The following is a 19,349-nucleotide window of genomic DNA, read 5'->3' on the forward strand; positions in this document are numbered from 1 at the left end:
CACTTTTTTCTCAAGTCTAGTGAGTATCTTTATGATTATTACTTTTAACTTTATTAGGCATTTTGCTTATATCTGTTCTGTTTAGCTGTTTTTCTGTGATTTTTGTCTTATTCTTTCATTTGGTACGTATTACTCTGTGTCCTCATTTTGTTTAACTCTGTGTTTGTGTCTGTGTACTAAGTAAGTCAGCTGCACTTCCTGGTTTTGTAAGACGTGGCCTCCTGTAGTGACGCCTTGCTGGCTCAGTCAGAAGAGCGTGCAACTTTTGATCTTGGGGTTGTGAGTTTGAGCCCCATGTTAGGCGTAGAGATTACTTAAATAAATAAATAAACAAAAAAATTAAAAAAGAAGTGGCTTCCTGTAGAGGTCCTGAGGTGCCTTGTAACACAATCCCCCCTAGTTGCCAGAACTAGGCGCTCCAGGGTGTTCCTGTGTGGGGTGCATGCACCCTCCAGTTGTGGCTGAGCCATGATTGCTGTGAGTGCAGGGATGGGTGCATGGGGCCTCAGCCTAGCTGGCTGCAGTTAGCCTCTGCTCAGCTTACAGGCATATTGAAGGTCAGGGCTTGCTCACTGTATAGCCAGCTAAGAGCCCTGGCTGCAGAAACTATGGGCACACTGGCATGTAGGGTTATCTCTCTCCCACACATCCCTCACCCCCATCCAGGGAGTCAGTTTGGAGTGTTATCAGTTCCAAGTGGGACTGCCTGATGGTATGGCAGGGAAGGGGCTGTTTTGGAGGTTTGCCCTCTCATGTAGGCAGGTTGGGTGGGATGGGTCTACAGGGTAGTGCCAGGGCAAGGTCCGTGGTGCTAGCAGGATTGATGAAGATAGCACTGCCTCTCTAACTGCATGTGGCTATTTGCACTGAACTCACAGCAATCATGGTTCAGCCACAACTGGAGGGTGCATGCACCCCACACAGGGGACACCCCTGGAGCACCTAGTTCTGGTGACTAGGGGGGATTGTGTTACAGGGCACCTCAGGACCTCTTTTCTTACCTGGGAGAGGGTAAGAAAAATGGTGCTTGTTAGCACTTTTATCCCTGGAGGAATTTGTGTATCCTTGCCCTTCTGGTTTACTAAGATTAGTAAATAAATCTTCCCAGGCACTTTTCAAAATGCTACTTCTGTGCTGTGTCTTACAAGGACCAAGCTATTTAGCATGTTGGCTCTTTAGGGGCACAGACATGGTTTCCTATCACCTTCTTGCTCTCCTGGAGTTATAAACCCTGTCGATTTTTAAAGCTCCTGGAGTTAAGCCCACTGATTTCAAAGCCAGATATTATGGAGACTTGTCTTTCCTGTGTGGGTCCCCAGGGCCAGGGTGTGTGACTGATCCCCTCACTCCTCTGTGCTTGTGATGTCCCTCCCATTTGTGGTTAGTTTCGCCAGGGCTTTGGTTCCTGATTGCATGTCTGCCCCTCCTACCCTTTTTCAATAGGTGGCCTTCTCTCTGACTACCTATAGAAGGTCTGTTCAGCCAGTCTTCATGTCATTTTCAGTGAGTTGCATGAGTTAGTTAGATGGAGTTGTTGCCTTGGTGTCCATAGGACGAGGTGAGCTCAGGATCCTCCTGCTCCAGCATCTTAAAAATACATTCTTCATCTATAAATTTCCTTCAAAATAGTGCTTTGGCTGCATCCCACCATTTTTTATTATTGTATTATTTTTTCTTCCATGTTTCCATCTCTGCTAATCCGAATGTTATAAAGTCTATTATTTTAGTAGTTACTCTAGAAATTTTCACATTCATTGTTTACTTATCAAAGCCTAAAATCAATCAGTATTTTTACCCTCTTCCTGATTAATGCAAAGACCTTGGAATACTTTTAACTTTGTTTTTTGCCCAGTTTATTTCCCATTGTTGTAATGTATTTTAATTCTATCTTCTTTTTAAAGTCCACAAAGTGGTCTCCAGGATGGCTCAATCAGTTAAGCATCTACGTTCGGCTCATGTCTTGATCCCAGGGTCCGGGGATCAAGCCCCATGTCGGTCTCTCTGCTTAGTGGGAAGTGTACTTCTCCCTCTCCCTATCTCTCAGCCCCCTCCCCTCTCGGTTGTCCTTTCTCTCGCTCTCAAATAAATTTAAAAAATATTAAAAAAAATAATAAAGTCCACAAAGCATTTTTATCATTATTTTATGCCATGACTTATAGATTATATAACACCACTTTTTTACTCTTTTCCTGTCTCTGATCTTAAGGCAAAGATGACTGTCCTTTCATCTGAAGTATATCCTTTAGAATTTCCTTTAGGTAGGGTTCTATTTATCACAAATACTGAGTTTTTGTTTGTCTGAAATATTTTTATCTTCATTTTTGAAAGGTGTTTTTGCTCTGAATGGAAACTTACATTGATTGTTATTTTTTAAGTATGTTAACTATATTCTTGTCTGTTGGCCTGCACTGTTGCTGTTGAGGAGTTAACTGTAAATCTTTTTTCTTTTAATTTTTTTATTTTTCATATCTAGAAGTTCTCTTTAGTTCCTTTTTACAACTGCTTTGTTGTTTTTTATAGTCTTTTTTTAACCCATGTTTTCAGTTTCTTTTCACTAAGCATTGTATTTTGTATGTTCTATAATTCCTATATCTGTAGATTTTTTCCCTGGCCCTCATAGTACCTTATTTCTCTTTATATTTTGTTAATCTTTGACTGAACTAAGTTTTTGTCACTGTATCAGTGGGAATTTTTTAAGATCTAGGTATAAGGTACATTTCCTTAGAGATTTGATTTTTTTTTCTGTTTGAGTACCAGACAACAAATTTGGCATGAGACTACATTAAACTTGTTTCTTAGTGTGATGTTTTTCCAGTCACCCAGAAATGTGAATGTGAGCAATAAATCCAACTGAGAGTCAGCTTGTAGTTACAAATTCTTAGGAGAGATTTTTTTTTTTTTTCCATCTGCCACTTCTATTATGAAGACAATTTTTCTTACAGCCCCCCAGTTGGGGACAAGGGAAGGGACTGTTGTTTCTGGCACACCCTTCTGCTGATTGTGTGGGCTTTCAGAGTCCAAGCTTTGTATTTAGGAAGCCAGACTCTACCAGCCCACCAGTATCTCCATTTAGTAAAAGATTTAGTCTTCAAAACTGTAAGCACATTTGAAAAAAATTTTGAATTTTATGAAAAATACCTAACATTATTTGTTCAAATATGATCAATATACATAAATGACAAATCACAAATGAAAGGTTTTTTTAATTGTTTAAAATGAACCAGGACTACTTGATCAGATAATTTGTTGTATCTGTAATATCAGTAGTTATAGTGTGATCCCTCAGCCAAAAATATAAAAGTAGGCTTTTTCCATAAAAGAGAAAGTTCCGATATTGGCAAAGAGGTGTTCTTACTATATATTTGTTTCGCAGATTACAATGTGATAGTACAGACAAATAGCCAGTGTCAGACATCATGCCTCAGTTTTCATTTAGAGCCCAGGAATTAGTCATATATCAGTACTTTAATACACCTTTTCTAGAGAAACAGTTCTCTAGAAAAATCACGAGTAAGATAAATTATTATATTTTCCCTCCTTTGTTGTTATTCTTATTTCAACTTTCCAAACCTTGTATGGTTTTTTTGGGGGGGGGGGCAGCTTTATTGAAATATAATTGATAAACCATACAAGTCACCTATTTTAAAGTGTAAAATTCAGTTGCTTTTGGTATATTCACAAACTTGTTCAACCATGACTACAGTCAATGTTAGAACATTCATCACTGGAAGAAGAAAGACTGTTAAGAGTCATTCTCAAAACAAAACAAAACAAAACAAAAAAAGTCATTCTCCGTTTCCCCCAAGCTTTCCAATGCTAAGAAACCATGAATCTACTTTCTGTCTCTATAGATTTCTGGACATTTTTGTATAAATTGTATTATACAAATGTAGTCTTTTCTGGACACCTTCTTTCACTTAGTAACATAGTATCAAGTTTTATCAATGTTGTAGCATATATCAACACTTTTTTTTAATTGCGAAATAATACTCTATTGTACAGATATGCCACGTTTTATTTACTCATTGAGCAGGTGATGGACAATTGCAGTGTTTCTGTTATTGGCTATTGTAAGTAATGCTGCTATGAACATTCATGTACAGGTTTTTGTGGGGATATATCTTTTCATTTCTCTTGGATATGTACCTAGAGGTAGAATTGCAGGATCATGTGGTAACTCTAGGTTTAACTTTCTGAGGAACTGCTAGACATTTCCAGTTTCTCCACCTTTATACTAATACTTTTTTTTTTCATTTTTTTTATTATGTTATGTTAATCACCGTACATTACATCATTAGTTTTTGATGTGGTCCATGATCATTGTTTGCATATAACACCCAGTGCTCCATGCAGAATGTGCCCTCTTTAATACCCATCACCAGGCTAACCCATCTCCCACGCCCTTCCACTCTAGAACCCTCAGTTTGTTTTTCAGGGTCCATAGTCTCTCATGATACGTCTCACCCTCCGATTTGCCCCGCTTCATTCTTTCCCTCCTGCTATCTTCTTCTTCTTTTTTTTTTTTTTTAACGTATTATTTGCTTAAGAGGTACAGATCTATGATTCAGCAGTCTTGCACACTTCACAGTGCTCACCATAGCACATACCGTCCCCAGTGTCTATCACCCAGCCACCCCATCCCTCCCACTCCCACCACTACAGCAACCCTCACTTTGTTTCCTGAGATTAAGAATTCCTCATATCAGTGAGGTCATATGATACATGTCTTTCTCTGATTGACTTATTTCGCTCAGCATAATACCCTCCAGTTCTGTCCACGTCGTTGCAAATGGCAACATTTCATTCTTTTTGATGGCTGCATAATATTCCATTCCACATCTTCTTTATCCATTCATCTGTCGATGGACATCTTGGCTCTTTCCACAGTTTGGCTACTGTGGACATTGCTGCTATAAACATCGGGGTGCACGTACCCCTTCGGATCCCTTCATTTGTATCTTTGGGGTAAATACCCACTAGTGCAATTGCTGGATCGTATGGTGGCTCTATTTTCAACTTTTTGAGGAACCTCCATACTGTTTTCCAGAGTGGCTGCACCAACTTGCATTCCCACCAAGAGTGTAGGAGGGTTCCCCTTTCTCCAAATCCCTGCCAACATCTGTCATTTCCTGACTTGTTAATTTTAGCCATTCTGACTGGTGTGAGGTGATATCTCATTGAGGTTTTGATTTGGATTTCCCTGATGCCGAGTGATGTTGAGCACCTTTTCATATGTCTGTTGGCCATTTGGATGTCTTCTTTGGAAAAATGTCTGTTCATGTCTCCTGCCCATTTCTTGATTGGATCATTTGTTCTTTGGGTGTTGAGTTTGATAAGTTCTTTATAGATTTTGGATACTAGCCCTTTATCTGATATGTCATTTGCAAATATCTTCTCCCATTCTGTCAGTTGCCTTTTGGTTTTGTTGGCTGTTTCTTTTGCTGTGCAAAAGCTTTTTATCTTGATGAGGTTCCAATAGTTCATTTTTGCCCTTGCTTCCCTTGCTTTTGGCGATGTTTCTAGGAAGAAGTTGCTGCAGCTGAGGTCGAAGAGGTGGCTGCCTGTGTTCTCCTTTAGGATTTGGATGGACTCCTGTCTCACATTGAGGTCTTTCAACCATTTTGAGTCTACTTTTGTGTGTGGTGTAAGGAAATGGTCCAGTTTCATTCTTGTGCATGTGGCTGTCCAATTTTCCCAACAACATTTGTTGAAGAGACTGTCTTTTTTCCATTGGACATTCTTTCCTGCTCTGTCAAAGATTAGTTGACCATAGAGTTGAGGGTCCATTTCTGGGCTCTCTATTCTGTTCCATTGATCGATGTGTCTGTTTTTGTGCCAGTACCATGCTGTCTTGATGATGACAGCTTTGTAATACAGCTTGAAGTCCTGAATTATGATGCCACCAGCTTGGCTTTTCATTTCCAATATTCCTCTGGCTATTCGGGGTCTTTTCTGGTTCCATACAAATTTTAGGATTCTTTGTTCCATTTCTTTGAAAAAAGTGGATGGTATTTTGATGGGGATTGCATTGAATGTGTAGATTGCTCTAGGTAGAATTGACATCTTCATAATATTTATTCTTCCAATCCATGAGCATGGAACGTTTTTCCATTTCTTTGTGTCTTCCTCCATTTCATTCATGAGTATTTTATAGTTTTCTGAGTATAGATCCTTTGCCTCTTTGGTTAGATTTATTCCTAGGTATCTTATGGTTTTGGGTGCAAATGTAATTGGGATCGACTCCTTAGGTTCTCTTTCTTCTGTCTTGTTGGTGTGCAGGAATGCCACTCATTTCTGTGCATTGATTTTATATCCTGCCACTTTACTGAATTCCTGTATGAGTTCCAGCAGTTTTGGGGTGGAATCTTTTGGGTTTTCCACTTAAAGTATCATATCATCTGCAAAGAGTGAGAGTTTGACTTCTTTGCCAATTTGGATGCATTTTATTTCTTTTTGTTGTCTGATTGCTGTGGCTAGGACTTCTAATACTATGTTGAATAGCAGTGGTGTTAGTGGACATCTCTGCCGTGTTCCTGACCTTAGGGGGAGAGTTCTCAGTTTTTCCCCATTGAGAATGATATTCGCTGTGGGTTTTTCATAGATGGCTTTTATGATATTGAGGTATGTAACCTCTATGCCTATACTCTGAAGAGTTTTGATCAAGAAAGGATGCTGTACTTTGTCAAATGCTTTTTCTGCATCTATTGAGAGAATCATATGGTTCTTGTTCTTTCTTTGATTAATGTATCACATTGATATCGGGTTGTTGAACCAACCTTGCCAGACTAGGGCTAAATCCCACTTGGATGTGGTGAATAATCCTTTTAATGTATTGTTGGATCCTATTGGCTAGTATTTTGGTGAGAATTTTTGCATCCATGTTCATCAGGGATATTGGTCTGTAATTCTCCTTTTTGATGGGGTCTTATTCTGGTTTTGGGATCAAGTAATGGTGGCCTCATAAAACGAGTTTGGAAGTTTTCCTTCTATTTCTAATTTTTGGAACAGTTTCAGAAGAATAGGTATTCATTCTTCTTGAAATGTTTGATAGAATTCCCCTGGGAAGCCATCTGGCCCTGGGCTCTTGTTTGTTGGGAGAGTTTTGAGGACTGCTTCAATTTCCTTAGTGTGTATAGGTCTGTTCAGGTTTTCTATTTCTTCCTGGTTCAGTTTTGGTAGTTGATACATCTCTAGGAATGCATCCATTTCTTCCAGATTCTCTGATTTGCTGGCATAGAGTTGCTCATAATATGTTCTTATCATTGTTTGTATTTCTTTGGTGTTGGTTGTGATCTCTCCTCTTTCATTCATGATTTTGTTGATTTGGGTCCTTTCTCTTTTCTTTTTGAGAAGTCTGGCCAGGGGTTTATCAATCTTGTTACTTCTTTCAAAGAACCAGCCCCTAGTTTTGTTGATCTGTTCTACTGTTCTTTTGGTTTCGATTTCATTGATTTCTGCTCTGATATTTATTATTCTCTTCTCCTGCTGGGTTTAGGCTTTATTTGCTGTTCTCCAGCTCCTTTAGGTGTAGGGTTAGGTTGTGTACTTGAGACCTTTCTTGTTTCTTGAGAAAGACTTTTATTGCTATATACTTTCCTCTTAGGACTGCCTTTGCTGCATCCCAAGGATTTTAAACAGTTGTGTTTTCATTTTCATTGGTTTCCATGAATTTTTTTAATTCTTCTTTAATTTCCTGGTTGACCTATTCATTCTTTAGTAGGATGCTCTTTAGCCTCCATGTATTTGAGTTCTTTCCGACTTTCGTCTTGTGATTGAGTTCTAGTTTCAAAGCATTGTGGTCTGAAAATAGGCAAGGAATGATCTCAATCTTTTGGTACCGGTTGAGACCTGATTTATGACTAGGATGTGATCGATTCTGGAGAATGTTCCATGGGCACTAGAGAAGAATGTGTATTCTGTTGCTTTGGGATGGAATGTTCTGAATATATCTGTTAAGTCCATTTGGTCCAGTGTGTCATTTAACATCTTTATTTCCTTGTTGATCTTTTGCTTAGATGATCTGTCCATTTCAATGAGGGGGGTGTTAAAGTCCCCCGCTATTATTGTATTGTTGTCAATGTGTTTCTTTGCTTTTGTTATTAATTGCCTTATATAATTGTTTGCTCCTATGTTAGAGGCATAGATATTTGCAATTGTTAGATCTTCTTGTTGGATAGACCCTTTAAGCACAATATAGTGTCCTTCATCATCTCTTATTACAGTCTTTGGCTTAAACTCTAATTTGTCTAATATAAGGATTGCCATCCCAGCTTTCTTTTGGTGTCCATTAGCATGGTAAATGGTTTTCCATCCCTTCACTTTCAATCTGGGGGTGTCTTTGGGTCTAAAATGAGTCTCTTGCAGACAGCATATCAATGGGTCTTTTCTTTTTATCCCATCTGATAGCCTGTGTCTTTTGATTAGGGCATTTAGCCCATTTACATTCAGGGTAACTATTGAAAGATATGAATTTAGTGCCATTGTCTTGCCTGTAAGGTGACGATTACTTTATTGTCTGTGTTCTTTCTGGTCTTTGTTTCTTTTAGGCTCTCTCTATGCTTAGAGGACCCCTTTCAAAATTTCTTGTAGGGCTGGTTTCGTGTTTGCAAATTCCTTTAGTTTTTGTTTGTCCTGGAGAGTTTTTGTCTCTCCTTCTATTTTCAATGACAGCCTAGCTGGATACAGTATTCTTGGCTCCATATTTTTCTCATTTAGTGCTCTGAATATATCCTGCCAGTCCTTTCTGGCCTGCCAGGTCTCTGTGGATAGGTCTGTTGCCAGTCTAATGTTTCTACTATTGTAGGTTACATATCTCTTCTCCTGAGATGCTTTCAGTATTTTTCTTTGTCTCTCAGACTCGTATGTTTTACTATTAGATGTCGGGGTGTTGACCTATTTTTATTGATTTTGAGGGGGTTCTCTGTGCCTCCTGGATTTTGATGCCTGTTTCCTTCCCCAAATTAGGGAAGTTCTCTGCTCTAATTTGCTCCAATATACCTTCTGCCTCTCTTTCTCTTTCTTCTTCTTCTGGGATCCCAATTATTCTAATGTTGTTTCGTCTTATGGTATCGCTTATCTCTTGAATTCTGGTCTTGTGATCCAGTAGTTTCTCTCTCTTTTTCTCAGCTTCATTTTCCATAATTTGGTCTTCTATATCGCTAATTCTCTCTTCTGCCTCATATATCCTAGGAGTTAGTGCCCCCATTTTTTATTGCACCTGGCAATAAATTTAGGTCCCTGGCAGTCGGTACTTCCTCTTGTTCTTTTTGTTGAGGTGATTTTTTCCATCTTGTCATTTTCTCCATAGGAGAATAGATTAATGAGAGAACAAAATGCTAACGGGGTACCAACGTCCCCAGAAAATATACTCTAAACAAATCAGAAAAGCCCTGAAACCGGGGGAAAAGAAAGGGAAAGAAAGAAAAAGATAAAAACAAAAATAAAACAAAACCAAAAAAAACCCGAATATGATCAAATATGATCAGGGTGGTGCATAGATCAATGCCACACACTAGATTTGGGGTGTATTTTGGTCTGTTAGAAGAAAGTTCCTCCCAAAAGTTTAAAGAAAGAAAAATTTATGTATATGCAAAAATAAGGGTTAATATGATGAAGGGATGGAATATGACTATAAAGATGAAAAGCATAAAAGATTTTATAAAAGGAATTGATAAGTTGTTTGAAAAAAGAAAGAAGAGGATTTAAAAAAAAAAAAGGAGAGAATGTGATCAGGCAGGAAACTAGAACAAAGCCATACAGTAGAGATTTAGGGTATATTTTGATCTGTTAGAAGAAACTGTATCTCAACATTTTAAAGAGAGAACAACTTATATATATATGCCAAAAATAGGAGGGCGCCTGGGTGGCTCAGTCGTTAAGTGTCTGCCTTTGGCTCAGGTCATGATCCCAGGTTTCTGGGATCGAGTCCCGCATCGGGCTCCCTGCTCAGCGGGGAGCCTGCTTCTCCCTCTCCCTCTGCTCCTGCTTGTGTCCCCTCTCTCGCTGTGTCTCTCTCTGTCAAATAAATAAAATCTTAAAAAAAAAAACAGGAACAAAAACAAAAATAGGAGTAACTACTATGAAAGGATAGAATATGACTGTAAATATAAAAATAAAAATGTTTTTTAAAAAAGGGATTGATAAGATGTTGGTTGAAAAAGGGAAAAAAAAATTTACAAAAAAAAAAGTTAAAAAAAATTCACTTTGAATGACTAAAGAATCATGGTAAAAAAGCCCTGAATTCTATGTGTAGTATTCCCCTAGCGCTGGAGTTCTGCCGTTCTCATTGATCCATAAACTTGGTCTTGGCTGGCGGTTCTTGCTGATCTTCTGGGGGCTGGGCCTGTTGCCGTTTGTCCCAAATGTCTTTGTTGGAGGCGGAATTGCCCCGCCCTTCCTGGGCCCTACCCTTGCCTTCCGGGCTAAGTAATCTGCTCGGGTTTGTTCTCTGGAGCTTTTGTTCCTGCAAGCTTTCCGTACAGCTTTGGAGGGCGAGAGTGAAAATGACAGCCTCCCAGTCTCCGCCCCAGAGGAGCCGAGAACTTGGGGGCCCACTCCTCAGTGCGCCCCCAGAGAAGAGCAGTCAGTCACTTCCGTCTCCCCGGTCTCTGGCCACACTCCATATTCACCCGGCCTGTGACCGAGCATTTCTATCTCTGGCACCCTACCCCGTGTGGAGTCTCCAAACCCAGCAGCTCCCTGCGGTGCCCTCCCGCCCCGCTCCTCCCGGGGGAGAAAGGGGAGTCTCCCTGGATCTGCCGCTTGTTGGGTCCCTTCTGGAAGAGCAGTGGCCCAACGGTGCCGCTGATCACGGTTTATGGCAACCCCGAGCTGAGAGCCCGCGCCTGGGCTCCATCTCTGCAGCTGTCTTCCCCACTCCGATACCTGGGAGCTCTGCCACACTCAGGCACCCCTGGTCTTTCTGTGAGCCCAAGGGTCCTCAGACCACACTGTCCTCCCGCTAGGGTTCCACCCCCTGCTTAGCCACTGGAGTGACGTCCCTCAGTGGAGTCGACTTCTAAAAGTTCCGATTTTGTGCTCCTCCGCTCTATCATTTGCCAGAAGCGGCCACTGGAGGCCCCCTCCTCTGCCGTCTATCCTCCCGAATATCGCCTCTGATTCACTTCTCCGCACGTCCTATCTTCCAGAAAGTGGTCGCTTTTTTGTTCAGAGAGTTGTTGCTATTCTTTTCTTCGATCTCCTGGTTAGTTCGTAGGTGTTCAGAATGGTTTGATCCCTATCCAGCTGAATTCCTGGGACCAGACGAAATCCATGTCTCCTACTCCTCCGCCATCTTGCTCCGCCCCCTGTTACCAATACTTCTTTTCTCTCATTATAGTCATCTTAGTGGGTATGAATAGCTATCTTATAGTGGCTTTGATTTACATTTCTCTAATGGATAATAATGTTGAACATTATTTTCATGTGCTTATTGTTCATTTGTATATCTTCTTTGGAGAAATGTCAATTCAGATCCTTTATGCATTCTTGTTTTTATTATAATTTTAAAAATTTTTTTATTTATATTCATTTTAATTAACATATATTGTATTATTAGTTTCAAAGTAGAATTTAGTGATTCATCAGTTGCATACAACACCCAATGCTCTTTACTTCAAGTGCCCTCCTTAATTCCCATCCCCCAATTACCCCATCCTCCCACCCCCTTCCCTTCCAGCAACCCTGTTTGTCCCCTATAGTTAAGTCTCCCTTAACTTATGGTTTGCTTCCCTCTCTGTTTTTATCTTATTTTATTTTTCCTTCCCTTCCCCTATGTTCATCTATTTTGTTTCCTAAATTCCACACGCGTGAAATCATATGGCATTTTTCTTTCTCTGACTTATTTTGCTTAGCATAATACCCTCTAATTCCATCCATGTCATTGCAAATGGCAAGATTTCATTATTTTTGATTTCTGAGTAATACTTCATCTGTCAGTCTATCTATTTATCATCTATCTGTCTCACATGTTCTTTACCATTCATCTGTTGATCGGCATCTAGGCTCTTTCCATAGTTTGGCTATTGTGGACATTGCTGCTATAAACATTGGGGTGCCCCTTCAAGTCACTATGTTTGTATCCTTTGGATAAATTCCTAGTAGTGCAGTTGCTGGGTTTAGGGTAGTTCTATTTCTAATAATACAACTTCTTTATAATTTAGTTTTTCTTATATGGTTAAAAGTTAACACTGACCAGTTAATACTGACAAACACAATCTTAGTATAACTTTCTAAGAGTGGAATTATGGAGTCAAAGGATGTAAATATCTTTATAGCTCTTATATGACATCACATTACTTTTAGAAAGTAAACTGTGCTTTTGTTTAGTAAATATGCTTAAAAATTTTTTTCATTTACTTTGAAATTTATACAATCATAAGTTGAAGAATTTTATTTTGGGTGGCAGTAATTTCAGTGATAAAACCCAGGGTCAATTTATATGTGTATTTCATCGTCTGAAGAAAAATAATGGTACATCTAATGGGACACTTTGTACTGATGCTGAAAACTAGAACAGTTTTGTTAACTAAAGATTAATATGACACCAAAAACTTGGTATTTTATGGTATATTCTATTTTAATAATAGTATAATTTGTTAAATTTTCTTTAGGCTTCGAGAGCAGGAAAGAAAAGAAGCAGAAGAAGCTAGTCAAAAGGAAATAGAAGAATGGGAAAGAAAACTACTGGCTCAAGCAGCTCCAACGTGTATGGAGACCATGTGGGAAATTCCAGCTATTGGGCATTTTCTTTGTTTAGCCCAGCAAATTCTAAATTTGCCAGAAATAGTCTTTTATGAATTGGAACGTTGTCTTCTGATGCCTCAGTGTAATGCTTTTCTTTCTAAAATAATGACTTCTCTGTTAAGTCCTCCTCATCGCAGACCTACCTTACATCGAAGACCTACTTTGCCTTATAGGACCTGGGAAGCAGCACTGAGACAGAAAGTACAGCAGTGGTATACTGCTGTAGGGCAGACTGAAAATCCTGATAACTGTGCTGAAAAGCTTGGGTTATGTCCTCAGTTTTTTAAAGTTCTTGGAGAAGTTAATCCATTGGAAGAAAAACCTTTTCATGAACTGCCTTTTTACCAAAAAGTGTGGTTACTTAAGGGTCTCTGTGACTTTGTGTATGAAACACAAAAAGAAGTTCAAGATGCTGTACTTGGACAGCCTATTCATGAATGCAGGGAAGTTATCCTTGGTTATGATTATTTAGAGAATGCTTATGTGCATTTTCCACAGTTCTGTGGTGCAGATGTACGGATTTATAAACAGAGACCTTTTCAGGCCCCAGAATTTCCAGTTCCACCCATTAAAATACAAAGAGTACCTCGGATTAAACTGGAGAAATTGAAGTGTCACTATGTTAGTACAAGTAATGGAGAACATAGGTGTAGTAGAGCCCTGCCCTCTGGCTTCAAGAAAGAGCAGGAACTTAATTTTGATGCAACTTGGGGTTCTGCTAAAATGAACCTGGATAATCATGACATCTCTGTTGAAATGGATGTGAAATCCAGCTATGAAATTAGAATTCGCAGGCCCTGTGAAATTAAAAAAACTGATTGTTATAAAGAAAATTTAGAGGAACCAGGCAGTCCAGGGGAAGTTACTGGCTTTGGAGAGCCTCTTAGTCCAGGTGAAATAAGGTTTATAGAAAATCAAGAAAAATATGGTGAAGCTTCCAGAGTAAAGCCTGAACCCAGTCCATTAAAAGAAAATGCTCTAAAATCCTGCCAAATACATGTAAATGGAAGTCACAGTGATCATCCAGAAATTAACTGCCACAAAGTTGTAAGGGACATTCTATTAGAGCAGAGTCACAAGAAAATCAAACTAACTAAAATGAGGGCAAAAAAGAAGAAAAAGAAAAAAAAGAAACTGAAGGATGTTTTAAATGAAAACTTACAGAGAAAGCGTGAAAGTCTTCATTCTCTGGCATTCAAATCTTACAAACCTGAGATCCAGAATAAGTTATTGATCATCAAAAAGAAAGCAAAACACAAGAAGCACAAATCTGGTAAGCTAACACAAATGGGTGAGGATTACATTTAAGCACACTTCATGTTCTTCCAGTTAGGCATCGTGGAAGGCTCTGACGTCATGACAGAATGGAAAGTGTGTGTGTGTGTGTGTGTGTGTGTGTGTGTTTAAGGGGTCAAGTTTTATATTCTTTCACATGATTAAAACCCAGAGCAGAAGAGGTTTGGTATACTAACAAAAAATACTGGTGCAGTATATTTTAATTTAATTTTCAGTTGTAAATCTTTGGACATTATGTTTTTACATTTCTCTGGACCAATTTCTCCATAAGTAATGGTTCCTATCATTTATGAGAAGTGTTTTTTTTCCCCAGGCTAAGAGCAGTACAGTGTAATGGAAAAAGCACTGATATCAGGAGATATCATTCCCAGTACTATATAAAGTGCATAGCAACTTAAACCAAGGCAAGTCAGATTATCTTTCTGGGTTTCAGTTTTTTCCCACATCATATATTTTTTAGCACTGTGTTTTCAGTATATATTTTCATATCCAGTAAAAATGTTGTGAATTACAAGGAAAAAAATTACATCAACTAAGAGGACATTAAGCATATTTTTGTAAGAGGATTTGTACATTTGTCTTACATCAAATTTAAATACTCCGTGTAATTAAACAATAACAAAAATCCTATAAATAAAGTCTTCAATGGTTGGTTGTTCTTTCATTATTCAGGTGTTTTTGCTTTTCCTATTTGCCTTTTAGTCAGTTTATGTCTTGTTTGTCAAGAAGATAGGTGAGATAAAAGCAGATGATGAACTCCATTTATTAAAAAGTTATAAAAGTTGCCTGTTTGGGAAAAACTTGAATTGTTTACTAAAATGAGTTGTGGTTTATTGTGATTATTTGTGGATTTCAGTTTTTTATCTTTCCTCAGTAAAAAAGATAGCTAAAATTTGACAATAATTTGATAATGAGTTGGCAAATGAGGGAGTGAATTTTGTTTAGCTGATATAGTCACTGTTACACCATAATTAAATAAATACAATTAAATATATTTTAAAATGTATATAATGTATTGTTGATAAGGAGGCATAGAATTTACTGTTAAGAACAGGCAGGGCGCCTGGGTGGCTCAGTTGGTTGAGCGACTGCCTTCGGCTCAGGTCATGATCCTGGAGTCCCGGGATCGAGTCCCGCATCGGGCTCCCTGCTCGGCGGGGAGTCTGCTTCTCCCTCTCCTGCTCTCTGTCTCTCATTCTCTCTCTCTCAAATAAATAAAATCTTAAAAAAAAAAAAAAAAAGAACAGGCAGAATTTGTTAAACTGAGAATTACAAAGTGGTCTACATTGACCCAGGTGATGAAAAACTACAGTTTTTTAAAGTAACTTTCAGAAATAAGCCTTTTAACTTTTATAATAACCCATTAGGCTATATAAATTTAGTTTGATTGATTTGGCAAGTTCTCTTTGAATTGTTAGCCTCTAAAATATTAAATAATAGTTTTAAACTGGAATTATTTTTCCAGTTCTAAAGTGTGCAGTACTGTTCTATTAGTATCACCTGAAACCTTTTATTAAGTGTTTATTCATGACCTACTATTCATGTGTTCAAAGGTAATTATGACTTAATGGGGGTAGATACTGATGTAGCTCCTATACAGACTATACCAATAGCAGAGTAAAAATATTAACTGCTAAGCATTGGATTAAAAGGAATTTCTATTGTAAGCAATTAAAGTGTTGCTACATTTTTTTAAATGGAAGATCAGAGTATTTGTAGATCAGAGAGAAAATCTGTGGGAGTTTCATGTCCAGTTTTAGATGAGTGAATGAAAAAAACTCAGAAGCAAATTCAGCAGGTACCTGTGTACCCTGTATTTAGGTGGGTACAGAAAGCTTACAGGCATGAAATAAAATGCACTTGCCTGTATACTTTCTAATTTTATCTTCAGAGATTTTAGAAAGTTAGTCTTTAGTAACGAAAATTCTTGAATCTGGCAAACACAGTTTCTTTCTCTCTTATTAGTACTGGGTAAGCCCATTCTCTTTCTTTATCAGATACTAAACTCCTTTCTGTTATAACAGTGTTACATAAAATGTTATAACAACAAAACACAATTTGTTTTACATCATTTTCAGTACACTTGTCTTTCTGAGGCTTTGCCCTGGGCTCTGTTATTAGTTATAAGACATTATGGCTTTATATAGTCAGTTTTGGGCATACCCTAATCCAGTTTCCTCTTTCTACTCTTTTTAAAAGTGAGCTCCATGGTGACAACTTTGGAAAATGTGGAAATGCTCCTCTGATAGATTCACATTGTGCATTAGTACAAGTCCACAATGCATTTTAAAACACTCTTAGATATGTTTTGGAATTCAGAAATTATCAGATTATAGAAGGCTATTATGATGTATATGTTTAGAAAGTAACATCCCCTGTTAAGTTGGGGTAGCCCCTAAGTAAACACATAATTTCTACAGAAAAATGTGTGAATGGTCAGATTAAATGAGATGAAGACTATAAAGAACCTCAGAACAGTTCATGTCAGGTTTTGCTACCATATAAATTATTTTTAAAACTTTAGTTTTGAGAACCTTTTAGATTTCAGAATCGTGGATAGGTTATTCTGGACCTGTGTTTTAAGGACTCTGGGAAAAGGAACTGTTTAGTTTTGTTTAACCTAGTATTTTTCAAGTTTATTTGAACACACAGCTTTTCTTCAAGTAATAACATTCTTGTGCAATATGCTTTGGGATAAGGTATGCCATCCACGAACCTCCATTTAGAATGAACTAAATTCTACCTGTGGTTAATATCCATCTTATGTTGATTACTACAGGCTTTAATTTTTGGTGGAATCTCTAAATTTAGTAGCTGGGAGATAATTTTTAGTAGAAGGTACAAAGACAAATTGAGAATGATTGATAATTTTAGAGCACTATGAGGCAGTTTTGCAACTTTAAAGCATTTTTACCTTTTTCAGAGTTTTCTTTCTGGTTCTTAATTTTTTAATTCATTTTTATTTAGTTATTTAAGCCTGTTTTTTTAAATTTACATTTTTAAAAGATTTTATTTTTTAATTTTTTTTATTATGGTATGTGAATCACCATACATTACATTATTAGTTTTTGATGTAGTGTTCCATGATTCATTGTTTGCATATAACACCCAGTGCTCCATTCAATACATGCCCTCTTTAATACCCATCACCAGGCTAACCCATCCCTCCACCCCCCTCCCCTCTAGAACCCTCAGTTTGTTTCTCAGAGTCCATAGTCTCTCATGGTTTGTCTCCCCCTCCAATTTGCCCCCCTTCATTTTTCCCTTCCTACTATCTTCTTTTTTTTAACATATAATGTATTTATTTCAGAGGTACAGGTCTGTGATTCAACAGTCTTACCCAATTCTCAGCACTCACCATAGCATATACCCTCCCCAGTGTCTATCACCCAGCTACCCCATCCGTCCCACCCCCCAACACTCCAGCAACCCTCAGTTTGTTTCCTGAGATTAAGAATTCCTCATATCAGTGAGGTCGTCATGATACATGTCTTTCTCTGATTGACTTATTTTGCTCGCATGATATCCTCCAGTTCCATCCACATCGTTGTAAATGGCAAGATTTCATTCCTTTTGATGGCTGCATAATATTCCATTGTATATATATACCACATCTTCTTTATCCATTCATCTGTCAGTGGACATCTTGGCTCTTTCCATAGTTTGGCTACTGTGGACATTGCTGCTAGAAACATCGGGGTGCACGTACCCCTTCAGATCCCTTCATTTGTATCTTTGGGGTAAATACCCAGTAGTGCAATTGCTGGGTCATATGGTAACTATTTTCAACTTTTTGAGGAACCTCCATACTGTTTTCCAGAATTATTTAAGCCTGTTTCTTACTCTTAGAAACATTATAGAATAGGAAAACATTGGAATATTCCCTGTTGTGCCTGCTTATTAAGCACAGATACTTCTTTTTAATAAAATTATTTATAATGGTTGCATTTATTTCTAGATTATTTGGATGATTGTCTCTCCTCTAATAACTTTTTTTTTTTAAGATTATTTATTTATTTATTTATTTGACAGAGAGAGAGACAGAGAGACAGAGAGAGGGAACACAAGCAGGGGGAGTGAGAGAGGGAGAAGCAGGCTTCCTGCCAAGCAGGGAGCCCGATGTGGGGCTCTATCCGAGGACCTTGGGATCATGTCCTGAGACAAAGGCAGACGCTTAATGACTGCACCCAGACACCCCTATTTAATAACATTGTTGAGGACAGAAGTTAGCATAGTGACCAACACATTGTTTAGGAATCTATTGAATATCAAGTAAATGAACACACATAATGTGGTTACTCAGATATAACTAAGATTAACCCCTTAATATGCGTCTTTTATGTCCCTCTAAAACATTTATATTTTTGAATAGGGTTGGACTAATACCATTTTACAATCTATTTATTTCCACATAACAATATACCATGAATATCTTTGTGTGATAGATTTCTGCAGTATCATTTTAAATGACTGCATGGGATTCTGTTATGTGTATTTTGTAGTTATTTAACCAACTATTGGTCATTTTGGTTGTTTTCAATAATATTCTGTTATAGATTGTGTAGAGGAGGTAGAGTTGGCTGAAATAAAGTAGATTTTAAAAGATAGAGGACTTTTTATAAAACCTGAAAAAATAGGCAAAAATGATTAAAGATACATTAATTTTTAGAAAAAGCTTATGGTATTTTAAGTTATTCATTTCAACCAATTTGGTTTGGAGGGTTTTTCCCCATCCTCACATGGTCATTATTTTTAATGAAATCATTTTGTGGTAGCTCCTCTAGACTGATTAAAATAAATAAGACAAGTGGTGTCATTCTTTCATAAGTGAATAAACTAAGGCTCAAAAGTGGTAAATAATTTGTCTTAATAATTGTTAAGTATATAATTAAAACAGAATAAAAGGTCAAATGGAGGGTAAATCAGTGTGTGCTATAAAGTCTCAGAAGGTTTCACAGAGGATAAAGGACTTTGAAGAATAATGGGGATTGAATAGATGAAAAATGGTTACAATGTGAGCAAAAGCATGGGGGTATAATTAAGCTGGTGTCACTGGAAAAAACACAGAGAAAAACTTAAGGAAAAAGTTGCAAAGTTGAGGTTTTAGAAATGTTTGAATGATGAGAATATGCCAGTTTTGGGTGATCTCTTTCTGGGCAGGTGGTGCTATTTTAAATAATTGAACTAGGCACCCAGTGCAAGGAAATCAGCTTAAAGTAAGACATAATGTATAAAAAGCAATAAGCTCCTTTATAGGGAATAACTAAGCAGTGTAATCTACAATATTTGATCACATTCTGGCCCATTAC

The 19,349-nt window shown here is 37.8% G+C and overlaps 1 protein-coding gene across 1 annotated transcript in view; it reads left to right on the forward strand.

The window, feature by feature from the left end:
* The window catches only part of KIAA2026 (KIAA2026 ortholog), a 160,904-nt gene that overhangs the window by 89,050 nt on the left and 52,505 nt on the right, over positions 1-19,349 (forward strand). The window contains exon 3 of the mRNA XM_034988021.1: positions 12,612-14,017. Coding sequence (XP_034843912.1) covers positions 12,612-14,017 — 1,406 coding nt within the window. The remainder of the gene's footprint in view (positions 1-12,611; positions 14,018-19,349) is intronic.

The sequence above is a fragment of the Mirounga leonina genome, unplaced genomic scaffold (genome assembly GCF_011800145.1).
Source record: "Mirounga leonina isolate KUSES-001 unplaced genomic scaffold, KU_Mleo_1.0 Mir_447, whole genome shotgun sequence".
Lineage (NCBI taxonomy): Eukaryota > Metazoa > Chordata > Mammalia > Carnivora > Phocidae > Mirounga > Mirounga leonina.